At 43.8% G+C, this 15,358-nt stretch overlaps 1 protein-coding gene across 6 annotated transcripts in view; it reads right to left on the reverse strand.

Moving 5' to 3' along the window:
- Nucleotides 1–13,091, reverse strand: part of DIP2C (disco interacting protein 2 homolog C) — a 292,197-nt gene extending 279,106 nt beyond the window's left edge. For 4 of the 6 annotated variants that reach the window (XM_077936762.1, XM_077936761.1, XM_028750165.2 and 1 more), the window contains exon 1: nucleotides 12,367–13,091. In XM_077936762.1, the coding sequence (XP_077792888.1) occupies nucleotides 12,367–12,451 (85 nt within the window). In that variant the 5' untranslated portion in view covers nucleotides 12,452–13,091. The remainder of the gene's footprint in view (nucleotides 1–12,366) is intronic. The other 2 variants (XM_028750168.2, XM_028750166.2) reach the window with 1 other exon arrangement.
- Nucleotides 13,092–15,358: the final 2,267 nt, after the last annotated feature.

Here is a 15,358-nt window from a genome sequence, read left to right on the forward strand (position 1 = left end):
ACACAGTAAAGGCAGGTGAGAGCCTCATTTTAAAACAAATCCAGTAGCTCTGGGATGCCTATAATGAGTTCACTACACTGTATGTCAGCTGGCTGTCCAACTAGATGCAGACACTGCATAAAACTATTCATATTAACATATATTTCTAGAAGCTTGAACTCTTGGAACATGTTGATAGCGGCTGATGGGATTCAAAACAACAAGAAAGTGTATGAATCTCAACCTCAGGAGGGGAATACACAAGCAAGGATGGTGTTGGCAGAAGTCTGAGAGAAAGGGACACCTAAGAAGAGGTGGAAAAAGAGAAGGGTTGTGTATAGATGAGCGATAGATCAGGAAGCATTCACTAGAATCAACAATGGAAGGTCCCGGTTGTTTGTTTGTTTGCTCTCCACACATTTCCACACTTTTCTCTGCAATTGCAAAAGCTATGACCCTAAATACATATAAAAATCTTCAGATGCAAAATTCTGTACCAGTTTCTGACCTTATAGCAACAGTTCTATCTGTGCACTGCTACCCCTGGCATAAGCACCATTCGACTCAGGCTTATCTCACAGTAAAAAAAAGACTTTAGGGGTTGAACCATTGTGTTAGACAACAGTGCTCAACCCTGACCACTTTTCTTACTGAGATTAAGCAGTTGTAAGGTCCCAATATAGAGTATGGACTTCTGCTGGTTTTCTACTGGGGCTTAAAAAACAAAACAAACCCCACTCCCTGCTGGCTGTATTTTGCTTCCAAAATTGCTGCTTACTGCAAATAATCTGAATCAGGAGCCCATTCTGGATCAGGGTCCACTGCAGTTTTTTCTCCAAAATACAAACCGCCAAATAAAGTATGTTTGCTTTAACATGTGGCTATCATTGAATGTAATTTGGTTATCTGGCTTGGACTGCAAGAAGATCAAACTTCTCCATTCTCAAGGAAATCAGCTCTGAGTGCTCACTGGAAGGACAGATCATGAAGCTGAGGCTCCAATACTTTGGCCACCTCATGAGAAGAGAAGACTCCCTGGAAAAGACCCTGATGCTGGGAAAGATTGAGGGCACAAGGAGAAGGGGACAACAGAAGACGAGATGGTTGGACACTGTTCTTGAAGCTACGAACATGAGTTTGACCAAACTGTGGGAGGCAGTGGAAGACAGGAGTGCCTGGCATGCTCTGGTCCACGGGGTCACGAAGAGTCAGACATGACTAAACAAGCTATGTACCAGTAACTGGAGGGACGTGGGTGCCGCTGTGGTCTAAACCACTGAGCCTCTTGGACTTTCCGATTAGAAGGTCGGCGGTTCAAATCCCCGCAATGGGGTGAGCTCCCATTGCTCAGTCCCAGCTCCTTTCAACCTAGCAGTTCGAAAGCACACCAAAAAGTGCAAGTAGATAAATAGGTACTGTTGTGACAGGAAGGTAAACAATGTTCCCGTGCTGATATAAGATATAACAGTGCACTGCTCTGGTTTTGGTGTTCTGCTGCGCCAGAAGCGGCTTAGTCATGCTGGCCACATGACCCAGAAAAACTGTCTAAGGACAAACGCCGGCTCCCTCAACCTGTAAAGCAAGATGAGCGCTGCAACCCCAGAGTCGTCCACAACCGGACTTAATTGTCAGGGGTCCTTTACCTTTTTACCTTTAGCTATGTAACTAATTCTGAACTTCTAGACTTCCTTTTTGTCCCTACCTGCTCTTTCCTGCCTTTCTTTTCAGCCATCTCTTAATGGCTAGGCTTGCCCAGTAGAGAGATGGGATGAATTGGGGGCAATGAGTGCATACATAATTTTGCAAGCTTTAAGAGTCTGTCAAGCCCTCCAGTACTGTGGCAATTTCTTACTGAGCAGCAAGCTATCATGCCTGACAGTTGTTGCAGAATTAAAGCAGCACTGCTAAATGGGAAAAAGATATATATATATGTTCTGCTTGATAGTTAACACAGAAAGCCGCCACCAAAAAAACTACAGTACAGTTGGTGCATTCATCAGCGTGAAGGAAATATTGCACCTTTAGGATCTTTTCTCTCATGCAAACACACAAGTGTGTTACTCTATGAAAACCTGAAGGGAGCTATCACTGCCCCTTTAGAGAAACATTCATTATTCTACAGTAGTCTACTCACATGCTCATGTTATTCCAGAAATATTGCAGTTGCAAGTCAACCACTGATTCTCTTTTTAATCTTTCTTTTTTCCTTAAGGGAACATTTACCATCTCCATTGACTGATTAAGGGATATTTTGAACTGCCAGCCTTAATTGAAAATGCCACTAAATATAGAAACTCATTTTTAAGTATATAGCTTTTAAAGGACAACATGGGCAGCCCAATCTGCAGCCTACTTAAACTGAATTATTTGCATTTGAACAGGCTTAATTAACAGGTTCAATTCCAGTGATTTCAACAGGACAAAGTGACCTTAAATCAAATATTTTTTTAAGCAGAACTGTAAGTTGCCACACCAAACACAAATATCTGAATGTCACGGCCAAGTAAGACTTGCAATTGGAAGGAAAGGGCTGTGTAAATGTGTGACAATATTGTAATGGTAACAGGTAAAGAATGACAACTGATTTGACAAAGGACCACACAAATAAAACAAATTACAAGCTGTTCTGCTTTGCTATTAATAACAGAACAAACAATTCAGATTTATGTAACAGAGCATCACAAGAAAGCCCAGTGTATGTCAGTGATAAAGGTACTAAAGCAAACTCTGGCAAAACCACAGCGCTGTGGAGATAGTTCTAAATGTTTATTGTACATGATGAGTTTCAACCATGCCAACACATCTTTGGACATCAGGATGAGCATGTTTCCTGTAATCTACCAGATTAATTTTAAGCCTAAATCATTTAAAGTGTGTGTGTGTTTTTAATTACTTTATTGTGTTTTCAACAGCATATTCTTGAGTGTTCAAGTTAAAACAAACAAAACAGGCTTCCAGTCTTGTGAGATCTGCAAACTCTACTGGACAGATGAACGTGCTGGGTGCACATTTTACCTCTTTACACACACACACACACACACACACACACAAAAACAATATAGCGTTCAATAAGGTAATTGAGACAACTTTAGCAGCAAGGAGGACTGTGAGAATTTGTTGTAAGGATACCTATTGCATGCCTCTAGAATTTCACTGGAAGAGATAGCAAAGACGCTAGGGAAAATCCTGGAAGATCATAATGTACTCACGAGCCCAGAAAGAAGTAAGGTTATATCCCAAGATCATAGGGTTGTGGAAAGTCTGATGATAGCTTATTCATACTTCCTACTCTTAGAAACAGCCCTTTGGTACAGATTCAGTTGGCAAGTATCTTCATAGGGCGCTAACCAAGGTTTCTGACTTTTAACTAGTCAGCATATCTAGGGATGTGGATTTGGCCTCTTCCTGCATGAGGAAGCTTGCCAGCCACATTATCTTTGTGAAAGCTCTCTTATTTTTTGCTGACAGCACTCAGTATGGTACAAGGGAGACCTTGCTCCCTTATGAAGAAGGAAGACACATAACGGACAGAAGAAGAGGGAGAGGAAAATTGCCAAAAATCAAGCGGCACACAATGATCTAATAAATCCAAAAAACAACAACAAATTAATCTCTAGAGGGAGGCTGAGAAGATGCAATTCCAACAGCACCGTGCAAGCAAAGAACTGATTATGCACTCAGAACTTTATAGATAATGACTACCAGTGACTATCACTGAGCTACAGACCTTCTTCCCCTGTCGACTGAGAAATAAGTCCAGTGAGTCCAGTAGAACTTACTCCTACATAAATGGGTATGGGATTTCAACTAAAACATTTCAAACCAATAAAAAGAAGCTGGTATAGGAACATGCCTTCCCCTCAAAAATTTGTTTGAGGCATCTTGCAAAATACATTTTTTTTATTTATGCTGGTTAGCTGACTGGGGGAGATATTTTGTCATTCTCATGGTACTGTGGTGTAAACCTGATTTATTGTGGTAGCTTGATTTTTTCAGATGGTTTGATTTTATTGCGTGCCATATATTTTTATGTTGTACCCTGCCTTGGAATTGATTTTAAATGAAGAGTGGGTTATAAATTACCTAAATAAATGAAAAGGTTTTCAAATGAATCCTATACATGGATTGCTTGGGAGCAAGACTTTCTGAACTCGTATCTGAAGAAGTGTGCATGCACACAAAAGCTCATACCAATAACAAACTTAGTTGGTCTCTAAGGTGCTACTGGAAGGAATGTTTTTATTTTGTTTCTGAACTTGATATGACATTTCCATTGTATCCAATACTAGACTTGGATATGAGCAGGCCCACTGAAATTAAAGGACACGAGTAACTTGGGTAGGCACATTAATTTCAGTGGGTCTACTATGAGTAACACTTTGATACAACCCAATGTATTGATGAAGCCACTTGAGGCATGCAGAACTCTTTCTTTCCAGAGCCTTTCAGTGGTTGTAAAGTGCCAATACACTTTTTAAAGAGATTCTCTCAGGGCTTTGATAATCTTACAAATACACTTCTAAAACTCCACAAGCATTCCTATCATTGGCTGCAAGACACACCGTACATTTAAATCACATGCCCCCAAAATAGTCTTGGAAACTGTAGTTTGCTAAGGGCATTGGGAATTGTACAGTTCCCATGAACCTTGTAGGGGGAGAAGTTTTAAATATATGGTGTGCATCCAGCAATTACCTCCAAACTATCCCAGAAAACAAGATGATGAATCCTGTAAACTGTTACCTCAGGGCTGAAAAGCTTGAGACTCATAAATATTCAAAGAACAGCTGGCTTGGGGACTTACATCAAACCTCAAGAAGCTTGATTCAGCCACACAAGCGTCATACTTCAGTGTCAATGGAAGTGCTTGCAGACTTATGGAAGCACCAAATAAACCTACTAGAAAAAAGGCAAGCATATTTTCAAAGAGATGAGGAACTTGGCCATCAACTTGTATGTACTCTGGTGCTTCTACTTTTAATCACTTTATTTTCTTACATGTCCACCCCACCTCTCTTCCAGCATGGAAATCTGCCACGGTACCCAATTCTCATGGTTGTATAGAAACTTGTCGCTATTGATTCAGAGAGTGAAGAGCATTGGCATGTAGATGTGGATATCCATAAATATCCATAAAGCCATTATGTTTCTTAATCCAGCCCTGCGTTGGACTTCTTCCTTTATCAGTGTCTCAGAACAAGTCAAATGACCAGCTCAACAGGCAGCCAACTAATGTTAGGTTTAGTACATTTCTCATGAATGCAGAACATGCAAACTATATCTGGCCATCCAGTTTATATTTTTATGATGGCTGAACAGAGTTGCTCTCTCTCTCTCTCTTGCCTCTTATAAATATCAGTGAACATGAGAGTACATGGAAGGAAGCCCTACTGAAATCAGTGAGCATGACTTCCATGGGATGTGATTGCAGAATCACACTTTCCTAGAAGATCATACTTCCACTGCTGTACTTTAAGCAAAGCTTTTACACATCTCTCCCGTTCTCAAAATAGACCAGAAACACCTCCAGTGAAGTTTACAGCAGTGTCATAAAATTAAGCCTCAGTGCTTACCTTGAGACGTGTCATTTAGAGTGCACAACACATTTTCACCTTCTCTGAGAGATTAGGCTAGCTTACACACAGGGGACATGGATAGGTTGCCTGATAAGCTTTTGGAGGCCCTTGTCTGGATGCAGCTCAGCTTCCAGCTCACATTAAAGAAAATAACCGAATCGGAAATCTTGAATTCCATCCGTGGGGCCTTTAAAGAGGAACATTATCAGCCGGCTTAAACTCTGCCATTTAGAAACACACACTACGTCTCTTTTTCAAATCAAGGGTTAAAAACCTGGGCCTGTAACATGACAAAATAAAATCGCATCCACTATTTGTGCATTACTTGTCTATCCTGGTGTCCCTTTGGAAAACTCTTAAGTCAATGTTTCATCCATCCTTCAACCACGCTGAGGCCTACTTATCTTTTGCAAGGTAACAGCATCATGTGCCTGCATAACATTATTCAGATTACTGATAGTCATTCAACGTGTAGTACTTATTACCGATGGGAAACAACAATGTCTGAAGTGCTTTACTCTTTTTATTTGTGTTCTTCCTTTCCTCCAGTAACCTTGCAACATAACTACTGTTCCCATTTTGTCCATCTATGGGTAGGCATAGTATGAACTAACTGTTGAAACTCTCTGCCTACCTTACCTTGCCTCCCTTCACCCACTCCAGACCTTCATTAATTGCGTTGATGCTACAATCAACTTCACACACAAACACACTGCATTTTCTTTCTTCCCCCCTCCCAAAAAAAAATCAGTATCCCAGGATAACAACACTGAACTACAGCCCCCTGCTCCAACCAGCTACTTTGCAAGGCTAGCATAATCTCAGAGCATAAGAAGAGGCTAGATGAGGCCAATGGCCCACCTAGTCCAGCATTCTGCTCTCACAGGGGCCACCCAGATGCCTTTGGGAAACTTGCACATGGGACTGGAGCGCACGACCACTCTCCCCTCCTGTGGTTTCCAGCAGCTAGAATGCAGAGACAATTCTGCCTCCAGCTGTGGAGGGACAGCATAGCCAACCTGGCTAGTACCTCTTGATTGACCCCATGAACTCAAAGTCACAACCTCGCCCCCAAGTACAGGTACAATAATTTTCGGTGTTGCATCCATTGTCTCCACAGCACAAAAGCCTTTTGTAAGAACCAACAAAAAGGTTCCTTCTCTAGAGAGTAGACTGGGGTAGCCAACATGCTCCCTGCCAGATGTTGTGGACTACAACTCCCATCATCCCTTACCCCCTGGCTATGCTGGCTAGGAGTTGTAGTCCAAATCATTTGGAGAGCATTGCACCTGCTATACCTGTTCCAGGCAATGGGGCATGTCATTCTAGCCTTGTCTGTGTCTTAATTGGTTAGATTTGCTTTCCTAGATGTCAGCCATTGCTATGACTTCATCTGTTGACTAAAATGATAACACAAAGATGGGAGGGAGGATATAGTCTCACAAAACAAATGAGAAAATCCCAGGTTCACTCCCTGGCATCCCTAGGTAGGGCTGGGAATCTGAATATTATCTCTCATGTCCCCCCCCTCCACGGAACACTTGTGAATCACACTCAACAGAAGCAGCGAAAAGCGCATCATTCCATAGGTAGAGTTTGACGGACCTTGATCACGCCTCACGCCATATGTGCCAAACATGCCAGTTCCATCTGCAGTCAACACACCCATTACACAAGGTGCCTGCACAAACTTAGGAAAAGGTCTGGCTGAACAAAGTGGCATGCCTCTAACAATGATAATGATAACCCACATTGGCCCTGGCATCTAAAAACCTAGTTCCTGTGCTACACAATGTACTCCACGCAACCTAGGATGCACACCATTTGCAGGTGAAACATGTCTTCTGTGTTTTATGGCGGAGCTGCTTGCTACTCATGCGGGGTGCATGGTCAACAACATATGGCCCAGTGAAACCCAAGTGTGATTTGGTTCTAGTAACTTCAAGGCGGCTAAGCTGACCTAAGTACATGTACGCTGCTGGTTGTGAATCAGGCCGTTTGCTAGTGAATTGATTCGTTGCAGGGGGCGGTTTATTGGCTTGTTCTTATTATGCATTTTGTGTTCTTTAGTTTTATGTTTCTATGCTGTGAACCGCCCTGAGATCTTCGGATGAAGGGCAGCATACAAGTTTAACAAATAAATAAATGAACAGGAATACATACATGGAGAGACTCCATCAGGCAAGGCCTCCTTCCACCCGCCTTGCTCTACCCTCTGCTTCTCAATGTGTATTGTAATGTTTTATGTACTGTGGCTTGCTGTTGTTTTATTGATTATAGTTTAGATATTATTGTAACTGTTGAGTGGATTTCTGTTTAACGTTTATATGTTGATATTATTATTTTATACTATTCTAATGATTGCTGAATGTTACTTTTTTGATAGAAGTTGCCTATTTTAAAGTTCTGTTTTATTATCACATTTTTGTATTGCGTTAGATTGTTATAAGATGTACATTTTTTGTTTCTTCAGCTTGTAAACCGCCTTGAGTATTGTAAGATAGAGAGGCGGTATACAAATTAAAAATTATGATGATGATGATGATGAAGCAAGGTCAAACGACACAACACAGATTCTACGCATACCGAGTCCTTAATTCATGAAAACGATACCCCATAACTGTTGTAAAGGAGGAGTTTAGAACCTTTTTCAGCCCAAGGGCTGCATGCCCACAGAAGCAACATCCCAGGGCCCACATACCAGTGGTTAAAAGTGGGGAGAGCAATGGGTGCGACTCTTGTATTTGTAAGGTAAAGGTAAAGGGACACCTGACCATTAGGTCCAGTCGTGACCGACTCTGGGGTTGCGGCGCTCATCTCACTTTATTGGCCGAGGGAGCCGGCGTACAGCTTCCGGGTCATGTGGGCAGCATGAATAAGCAACTTCTGGTGAACCAGAGAAGCGCACGGAAACGCCGTTTATCTTCCCGCCGGAGCGGTACCTATTTATCTACTTGCACTTTGAGGTGCTTTCGAACTGCTAGGTTGGCAGGAGCAGGGAGCGAGCAACGGGAGCTCACCCCATCACAGGGATTCGAACCGCTGACCTTCTGATCTGCAAGTTCTAGGCTCTGTAGTTTAACCCACAGTGCCACCTTGCATTTGTACCAGGCACTAAAGTCTAACCACACAAAAGCCAGGGGTTTTGACACACCTCCTCATTCAGGCTATGAAGAGACATTATCACAATTCAAAGACACATTCCAGGCAAACAAAAGCACTCAAACAGTGTGATGCAGGCTCAGTGGCAGGTGCAGAGGGGCAGGTCAGACAGAGAAACCTACAATTCCCCACCCCTGCTATATTAAGTATACGCTTAGGCTGAAATCCTCAACACAATTATTAGGGATCAAGTCCTATTGAATGCAACTGAATATACTTATGGGTAAACATGTTTAGGATCATGCTGCACCTAACAGCTTTCTAGCAGCATAGTACCTATGTTTACTCAAAAGTAATTCCATCTGAATTCAAAGCAGTTTACTCTCAAGTACGGTGAGTTTGGGGTTGTTGCCTTAGTGCTTGTATAAATATTATTTCACGAAGTGGTAACAGTTGTTGCTATTTTTCCAGAGAAAGATGAATTGGCACGCCTATGATTAAAATGATACTATGCTGGTGAAACAGTGTAGCAAGTTTTAGAGTCGCTCAAGAAAAAACCTTTAATAGGGCAGGTACTTCAGCTCGAAAGATCTAACAATCACATCCGTTCCCACGTTTTGGATAGTCTTCCTCAAAGGGGACTTTTAGGCAAACACGCTTGCACATATGAAATCTACTCAAGTTCCCCTTTAATCTGCAAAGGATATGTGCAGTCTTAAAACTGCAATGACACGCCCTGCAGTAATGTGTCAAGATTTAAGCTATATTAGCCATGCTGGTATAAAGTGACTTTTCCCAGGTGCTCAACACTTCCAATGACTTTAGAGATCAGTGGAAGAAGCAGATACTTAGTCCTCTTACAAACAACAACTGCCTGACCTATGCTTGTTTCTACTCTGAATAAGTGAGTGTGAGGCCTTGCGGCCCAATCCCATGGCTGTTTACAATTCTACATCCAAATTACTTCAAAGGGATTTGCTTACAAGAAATTTTGCATAGGATTGCTTCAGACATTAAATTCACTGGAAGCATTTGCCTTTACACCACTTTATCAAAGCAAAGCCACTCCATATGATATAATTCCACAACTCATAAATGAATGGCAGATTCACTGTAGATTTTCAGTATTGGCTGGATAATCAATTTCTTTAAAATAATCCAAACTACAGTAATCAAATTTGTTAGTCTGCATATGAAATCAAAAGAATATATATATGTGTATATGTGTGTGTGCTGACTAATTTCACAGCAGCATCAAACACTCTGAAATAAGCATACTTCCGCTGAAATCTTGTGTATGTTTACTGACCTGGGAGTAAGCCCTATTTAGCATAGTAGGCCTTACTCCTGAGCAAGCAAGCAAGCATAAGACTGCACAACCACATCAAGAATGAACTTGATCCATCTATGTGTCTGAGTTGCTAATCACATCCCACTTAGTCAATATACATTGGAGGCGAGTTCCACACATTGGCCATCTGTTCTCTGCCTCAGAATTTTCAACCTGCACTTTTATTATTTTTGAGGAATTCTGCACTGGATCTACAAGTCTGATGCGTTAAATGTGTGCTGAAACGTTACCACTATTAACAGCATGCTTCTGTACATTGACACAGTCTTCTGTGCATAAGGGTGGTACATTCAACATACTGTAGCAATCTTCCAGCCTCTCCCTGTTAGCTTAGAAAATGCCAAATCGATGTGCAGAAAGCTTGAATAAGTCAATATTGCTTTAACCCTTGCTACAGTTGAGGTTTTTGCAGAACTGGCAAAAGGCACCGTCAGGATAAAGGCATGTAAAGAAGGCTAGCAACCCCAGCGATTTGGTCCTCGAGTCCTCTCCTCCCTCAGAAAGTGTTAAAAGAAAAATACAATGTCAACACCAGCTCCTCCCTGCTGATGGAAATGGTCTGAGTGCAGTTTTACTTTCTGGCTAGAAGCCCTCATAAAACCGTTACACACACAGAGGGGACGATGACTGGGAATGGAAGAAGAGAAAACACATTCCACGTTTTGAACTATTCCAGTCCCCAATTCGGGACATACTGGGGACCCCACCCCCTTGTATTTCAACCATTTTTTCTAATAACCTTCAAAAAATAAAAAGAGCAGCCTTTTTCAAAAACAAAACACCATATTCACCAAGAGTTAACAGTATTCCTTTCTCAGGCACTTGAATAGCCAGCAGGAGAGACGTATTCTGACTTATGCCTGAGAAATATGGAACCACATGAAATCTTACTGGAAATGTGTGTGGTTTCTGAATGCACACATTCCAAGTCGGCAACAAATGCAGGGGTTCCAAAACGTATACCTAAAATGCCATCCCTTTTCAGTATTTATTATCTATCCAAAGAATAAGAAAACAACCCTAGGAAAATTGCATAATGCCCTTTGTAAACTTCCTGGAGTGTCAGAATGGACCAAACTGTAGAACAATTGCACTCTCTTCAATAAAAACCAAGAAAATTAAATTATGCAAAAGCCTAAAAACAAAACGAAAAGCCCCTCTGTTACTCAGTTTCAGAAATAAGCAAAATAATCTGTTGGTAAAAACAAGTAATAAAGGAACACTTATTATTCATATCTGAAACTTGATTAAATAGCGAATCTCACGCATGGGCTTTGCATTATGTCACTGGATGCGTTCAAATAGCATTTGCACCAACATATACGGTAGGTGGGGGAAGGTGTTTTTGTCCTTTTCTTTTTTAGTAAAACTGTATTCTCTTGGCAGGCTGAGAGAGTCCTTGCAAGCCCAGCCCTAAAGATTTTTCCATCCTCCGTAATAAAGCATGCAAGCAACATTGGAGCGGCAGATCTTCCTGCCAAAAAAGCCTCATTCCTCTATCTCTCCCAGCACTGTGGCAGGAAGAATAGCAGAATAGCGAGAAAGGAAAGGAGGAGATGGGCGGTGTGTGTTTTTATATCACCAGCCGAACACAACCTATATATTTATACACAGCCAGCCCAAATGGTACCAGAGGAGGAGGAGGAGGAGGAGGAGGAGAAGGAGAAGAAGACAACAGGCGCCATCAAGAATCAATGGGCTCTTCCCCACACCCTCAGCAAAATGACATTAATAACCAGTTTCCTAAGAAACTAAAAAAGCAGGAGAAATAAACGTAGCAATCTCTTTCTCATCCTCCCTCCCCTTTTTGGGCCAAAAGCTTCAAGGAGAAAGAAGGGGGGAGGTGGAGGAATCTCAGCAGGGATTTTTTTCACACACACACACACGTACACCATTTCTTAGGCTATGTCACACACATACGAGGAGAAACTGACACCCACAGGAAACAATTACAACATGCCACATCCACACACACACACACAAGGGATGGCGAGACGAGCTGGAGGCGAAAGGTTACACACTGCAGAGGGGACAAATCAACCTTCCAGAGATCATTTCAGATGCCGCCAGTTGCTCGCTCGCTCACGCTCCCACACACACACACACACACCACACTCCTAACCTTGCACACCCCACCCTACCTTCCCTCCCTCCTCAGATCTCCTCCCCCCCCCCAACACCACCTTCAATTCCCCAGAGGAAGGGATGTTTCCCTCTCCACCTACATCCTCCCAGCACTTCGGATGCTGAGGCTCAGCTGTGCACGGGGGAGGCACCGCGGAAGGCGAGGGAGAAATGGCTTTTTTAAAAAAACAACAACCCACAATGTGCATTATTTTATTTTTTTGGTGCCCTTACCTTCCGATAATTCCAGCTCCAGCTCAGCCAGGCGGGCTCTCACTTCCAGCGGCAGAGGGAGGCTCTCCAGGCTGCGATCCGCCATACTCGATCCAAGGAGATCTCCTCTGGCTCTCGGCTGTGGCTCCTTCTCCTCCTTTCTCTCCCCTCGCGCTGCTGCGCGGATGTGGGTCTGGCTCTTTGTTTGCAATACACACCGAGAGAGAGAGGGACACACGCACACACAACACACGCAATCGAGGAGGAGGACGACGACTTGCTGGGGGGGGGGGCGGCGGAATGGAAAGGGAGGGCGGCAAATTAAAAACAAAAGCACCCAACCCTCCCCCCCGCGCGCTGGGGTGGCGGCGTCGGGGGCCCCGGGTCCTCTCCGGAGGTCTCAGCGGCGCATAAAGCGAGGAATCCACGCAGAGCCCAGCCCAGCTCAGCTCAGCTCAGGCAGGGATGAGGTGGAGGGAACGCAGAGATTTCCCCTCTCCTCCCTCGCCGCCTGCTGCTGCTGCCTTCAGTGGAGCCCCGCCATGGCTGCTGTTGCTGCTGCTGCCGCCTCCTCCTCCTCTTCTTCTCCTTCCTCCTCCTCCTCCTCTTTCCCCCTCGCAATCCTTTCGCATGGAGCTGAGCGGGCCCGCTGCAAGCTCGCCACAGACTCACGCACAGCGCGCCAGGGCGCAGAGCTCTCTCTCCCGCTCGCCTCCCTCGCTCGCTCGCTCGCTCCACCCCGGCCGCTGCTGCTGCTGCTGCTGCGGCTGCTTTTTTCGGCGGCGGCGGCTGGAAACTGCGGAGCCGCTGCCGAAAGCCGCCGCTTCTGCTTCTGTCACCCGCGCACGTGACCCGCCTGGGCGCAGCTGTCCCCTAGAGGGAGCGCGGGAGCACCGAGCCCCTCCAGGGAAGCCCGCGCGCGCCGGCTGGCAGCTTCTTCCCGCGCGCGCCGCGGGGTCGGTTCTTGTGAGGGCAGAGGGAGCGGGTGGAGAAGGAACAAACAACAACAACGATTCCTCCTCACCACTATGAGCTGAATAAAGAGCATGAAATCCAAAAAACCAAAAAAAAAAAAAAAAAAAAAAACCCACAACAGAAAAAGCCTTTAATATATATATTAGGGCAACTCCTAGGGCAGCAAGGTCCCTTCAGCCTCCCCCAATAAAATGTTTTTTATTCAATAAAATATGTTTTGTTCAACTTGGCATCCCTGGGCATAGGAGGTTCTTTCGGGCCCCCGAGGCAGCAGAAGTGGCTCGCATCCTCCTTCGGGGCAATAAAAATTCAAAATACGGTACTTTATTTTCTGCCTGTGCTAAATCAAATTTAAAAAACCCACTAGTGAGGTGTGTCACATCAGGGATAAGACCTGGTCTCATTAAAGGCCAGCAAGTGGTCAGTTATTTATTATATCCATCCAATTATTTAATAGTTTCTCGTATTTTTTCACCAAAAAGGTTGCCACTTAGGTATTATACCTTTCAAGCATCAAAATGTCTCTATAGAAATAATCAACAACACACACACACGACACAGGATCCACAGAACAGCCAGTCAAGTTCCACTCACACAGTGGGGCTTTTCCTGCCTTCCCAATGTATCCCCTGGTCCATATGTCTTCCCTGAAAAGTCACTGAGAGCATCCTCCAGAACAGACTATTATTATTATTATTATTATTATTATTATTATTATTATTATTATTATTATTATTATTATTATTATTTCAATTTATACACTAGGGTGGGGACATGAAACTTGAAGGAGGAATCTGCAAATAACAGAGAATATTCCTATTCTTACACAAAAGGAGTTGCCTTTTATGTACACGAGGATCTCTCTGGATCCTGTCCTAATACTGCAGCACAAACCATTAAAATAAAATCAGCTGCTTAACCAGTTTTAATCCCGTTCTAAATTTCCTCCCAAGGGAACCATGCTCATGCTAAAGAGAAAGGCCTTCATTATCCAGTGGAAAACATTTGGGGTTTTTTAGCCCAGGGGCCACATTCCCTTCTGGGCAACCTTCTGGGGGCCACATGCCAGTAGCAGGTGAGGCCAGAGGCAAAAGTGGGTGGAGCTGCAGGTGTGACTCTTTGCATAATAAGCTGCAGTCCTACACAAAAGCCCACATGCCATCGAGTCAAGCAAGAAGCATTAACAGTTCCATTCTAGCCGGGGGGGGGGGGCAGACTCAAGGAGGGTGCAGAGCAGGGACAAGGAATGGGGTGTGGCCTAGGAAGAGCCTCAAGTGCCAGATAGTGAAGACTGAAGGGCCACATTTGGCCCTTGGATGTCAGGTTCCCCATCTTTACAGTGAGGCTCCTTCAACAAGGGCTTCCGTAAGGAGGCTCTCAAGCAAGTCAACGTGGTGCATTTCAGGCAATGGGAAGACCAAAAGCAAGGCTGCTCCAGAAGATTTTAGGGCACATATGGGAGGAGGCACCCGATACATTCCTTCTCATGTGTAAGGCCCAGACCATTTACCATACTTTCCCGTGTATAAGACTAGACCCCCCCCTTAAAAATCATGCTAAAAAGTGGGGGTCATCTTATACATGGGTAGTGCAAAGGGGGAACGTTTGATTGGTTGCTGCCGTGGCTGTCAGTCGCTATTGTGCATGTTGTTGGTTAATGTGTCAATGGGTGGTGTTGATTGGCCAATGCTGTGGCAGTTGGGCGGGCGATTGGCAGCTTCTGCTGGAGAGGGCAATCCTTCCCCAAAAAAGCTCAAAAACTTTTTGCCATCTCCCCTCATTTTCTGAAATTCCAGTCCCCCAAAATAGGGGGCGTCTTATAGGCGGAAAAGTACGGTGTTACTTGAAACATTTAGAAAGCAGCCATTTTAATTGTGCTGGAAACTAAGCAGTAACACACACACACACACACGTGTGTGTGTGTGTGTATACATATATATACTGTGTGTGTGTGTGTGTGTGTGTGTGTGTATATATATATATATATATATATATATATATATATATATATATACTGTATATACGGGACTTTGTGGGT

The sequence above is a fragment of the Podarcis muralis genome, chromosome 12 (assembly GCF_964188315.1).
Source record: "Podarcis muralis chromosome 12, rPodMur119.hap1.1, whole genome shotgun sequence".
Lineage (NCBI taxonomy): Eukaryota > Metazoa > Chordata > Lepidosauria > Squamata > Lacertidae > Podarcis > Podarcis muralis.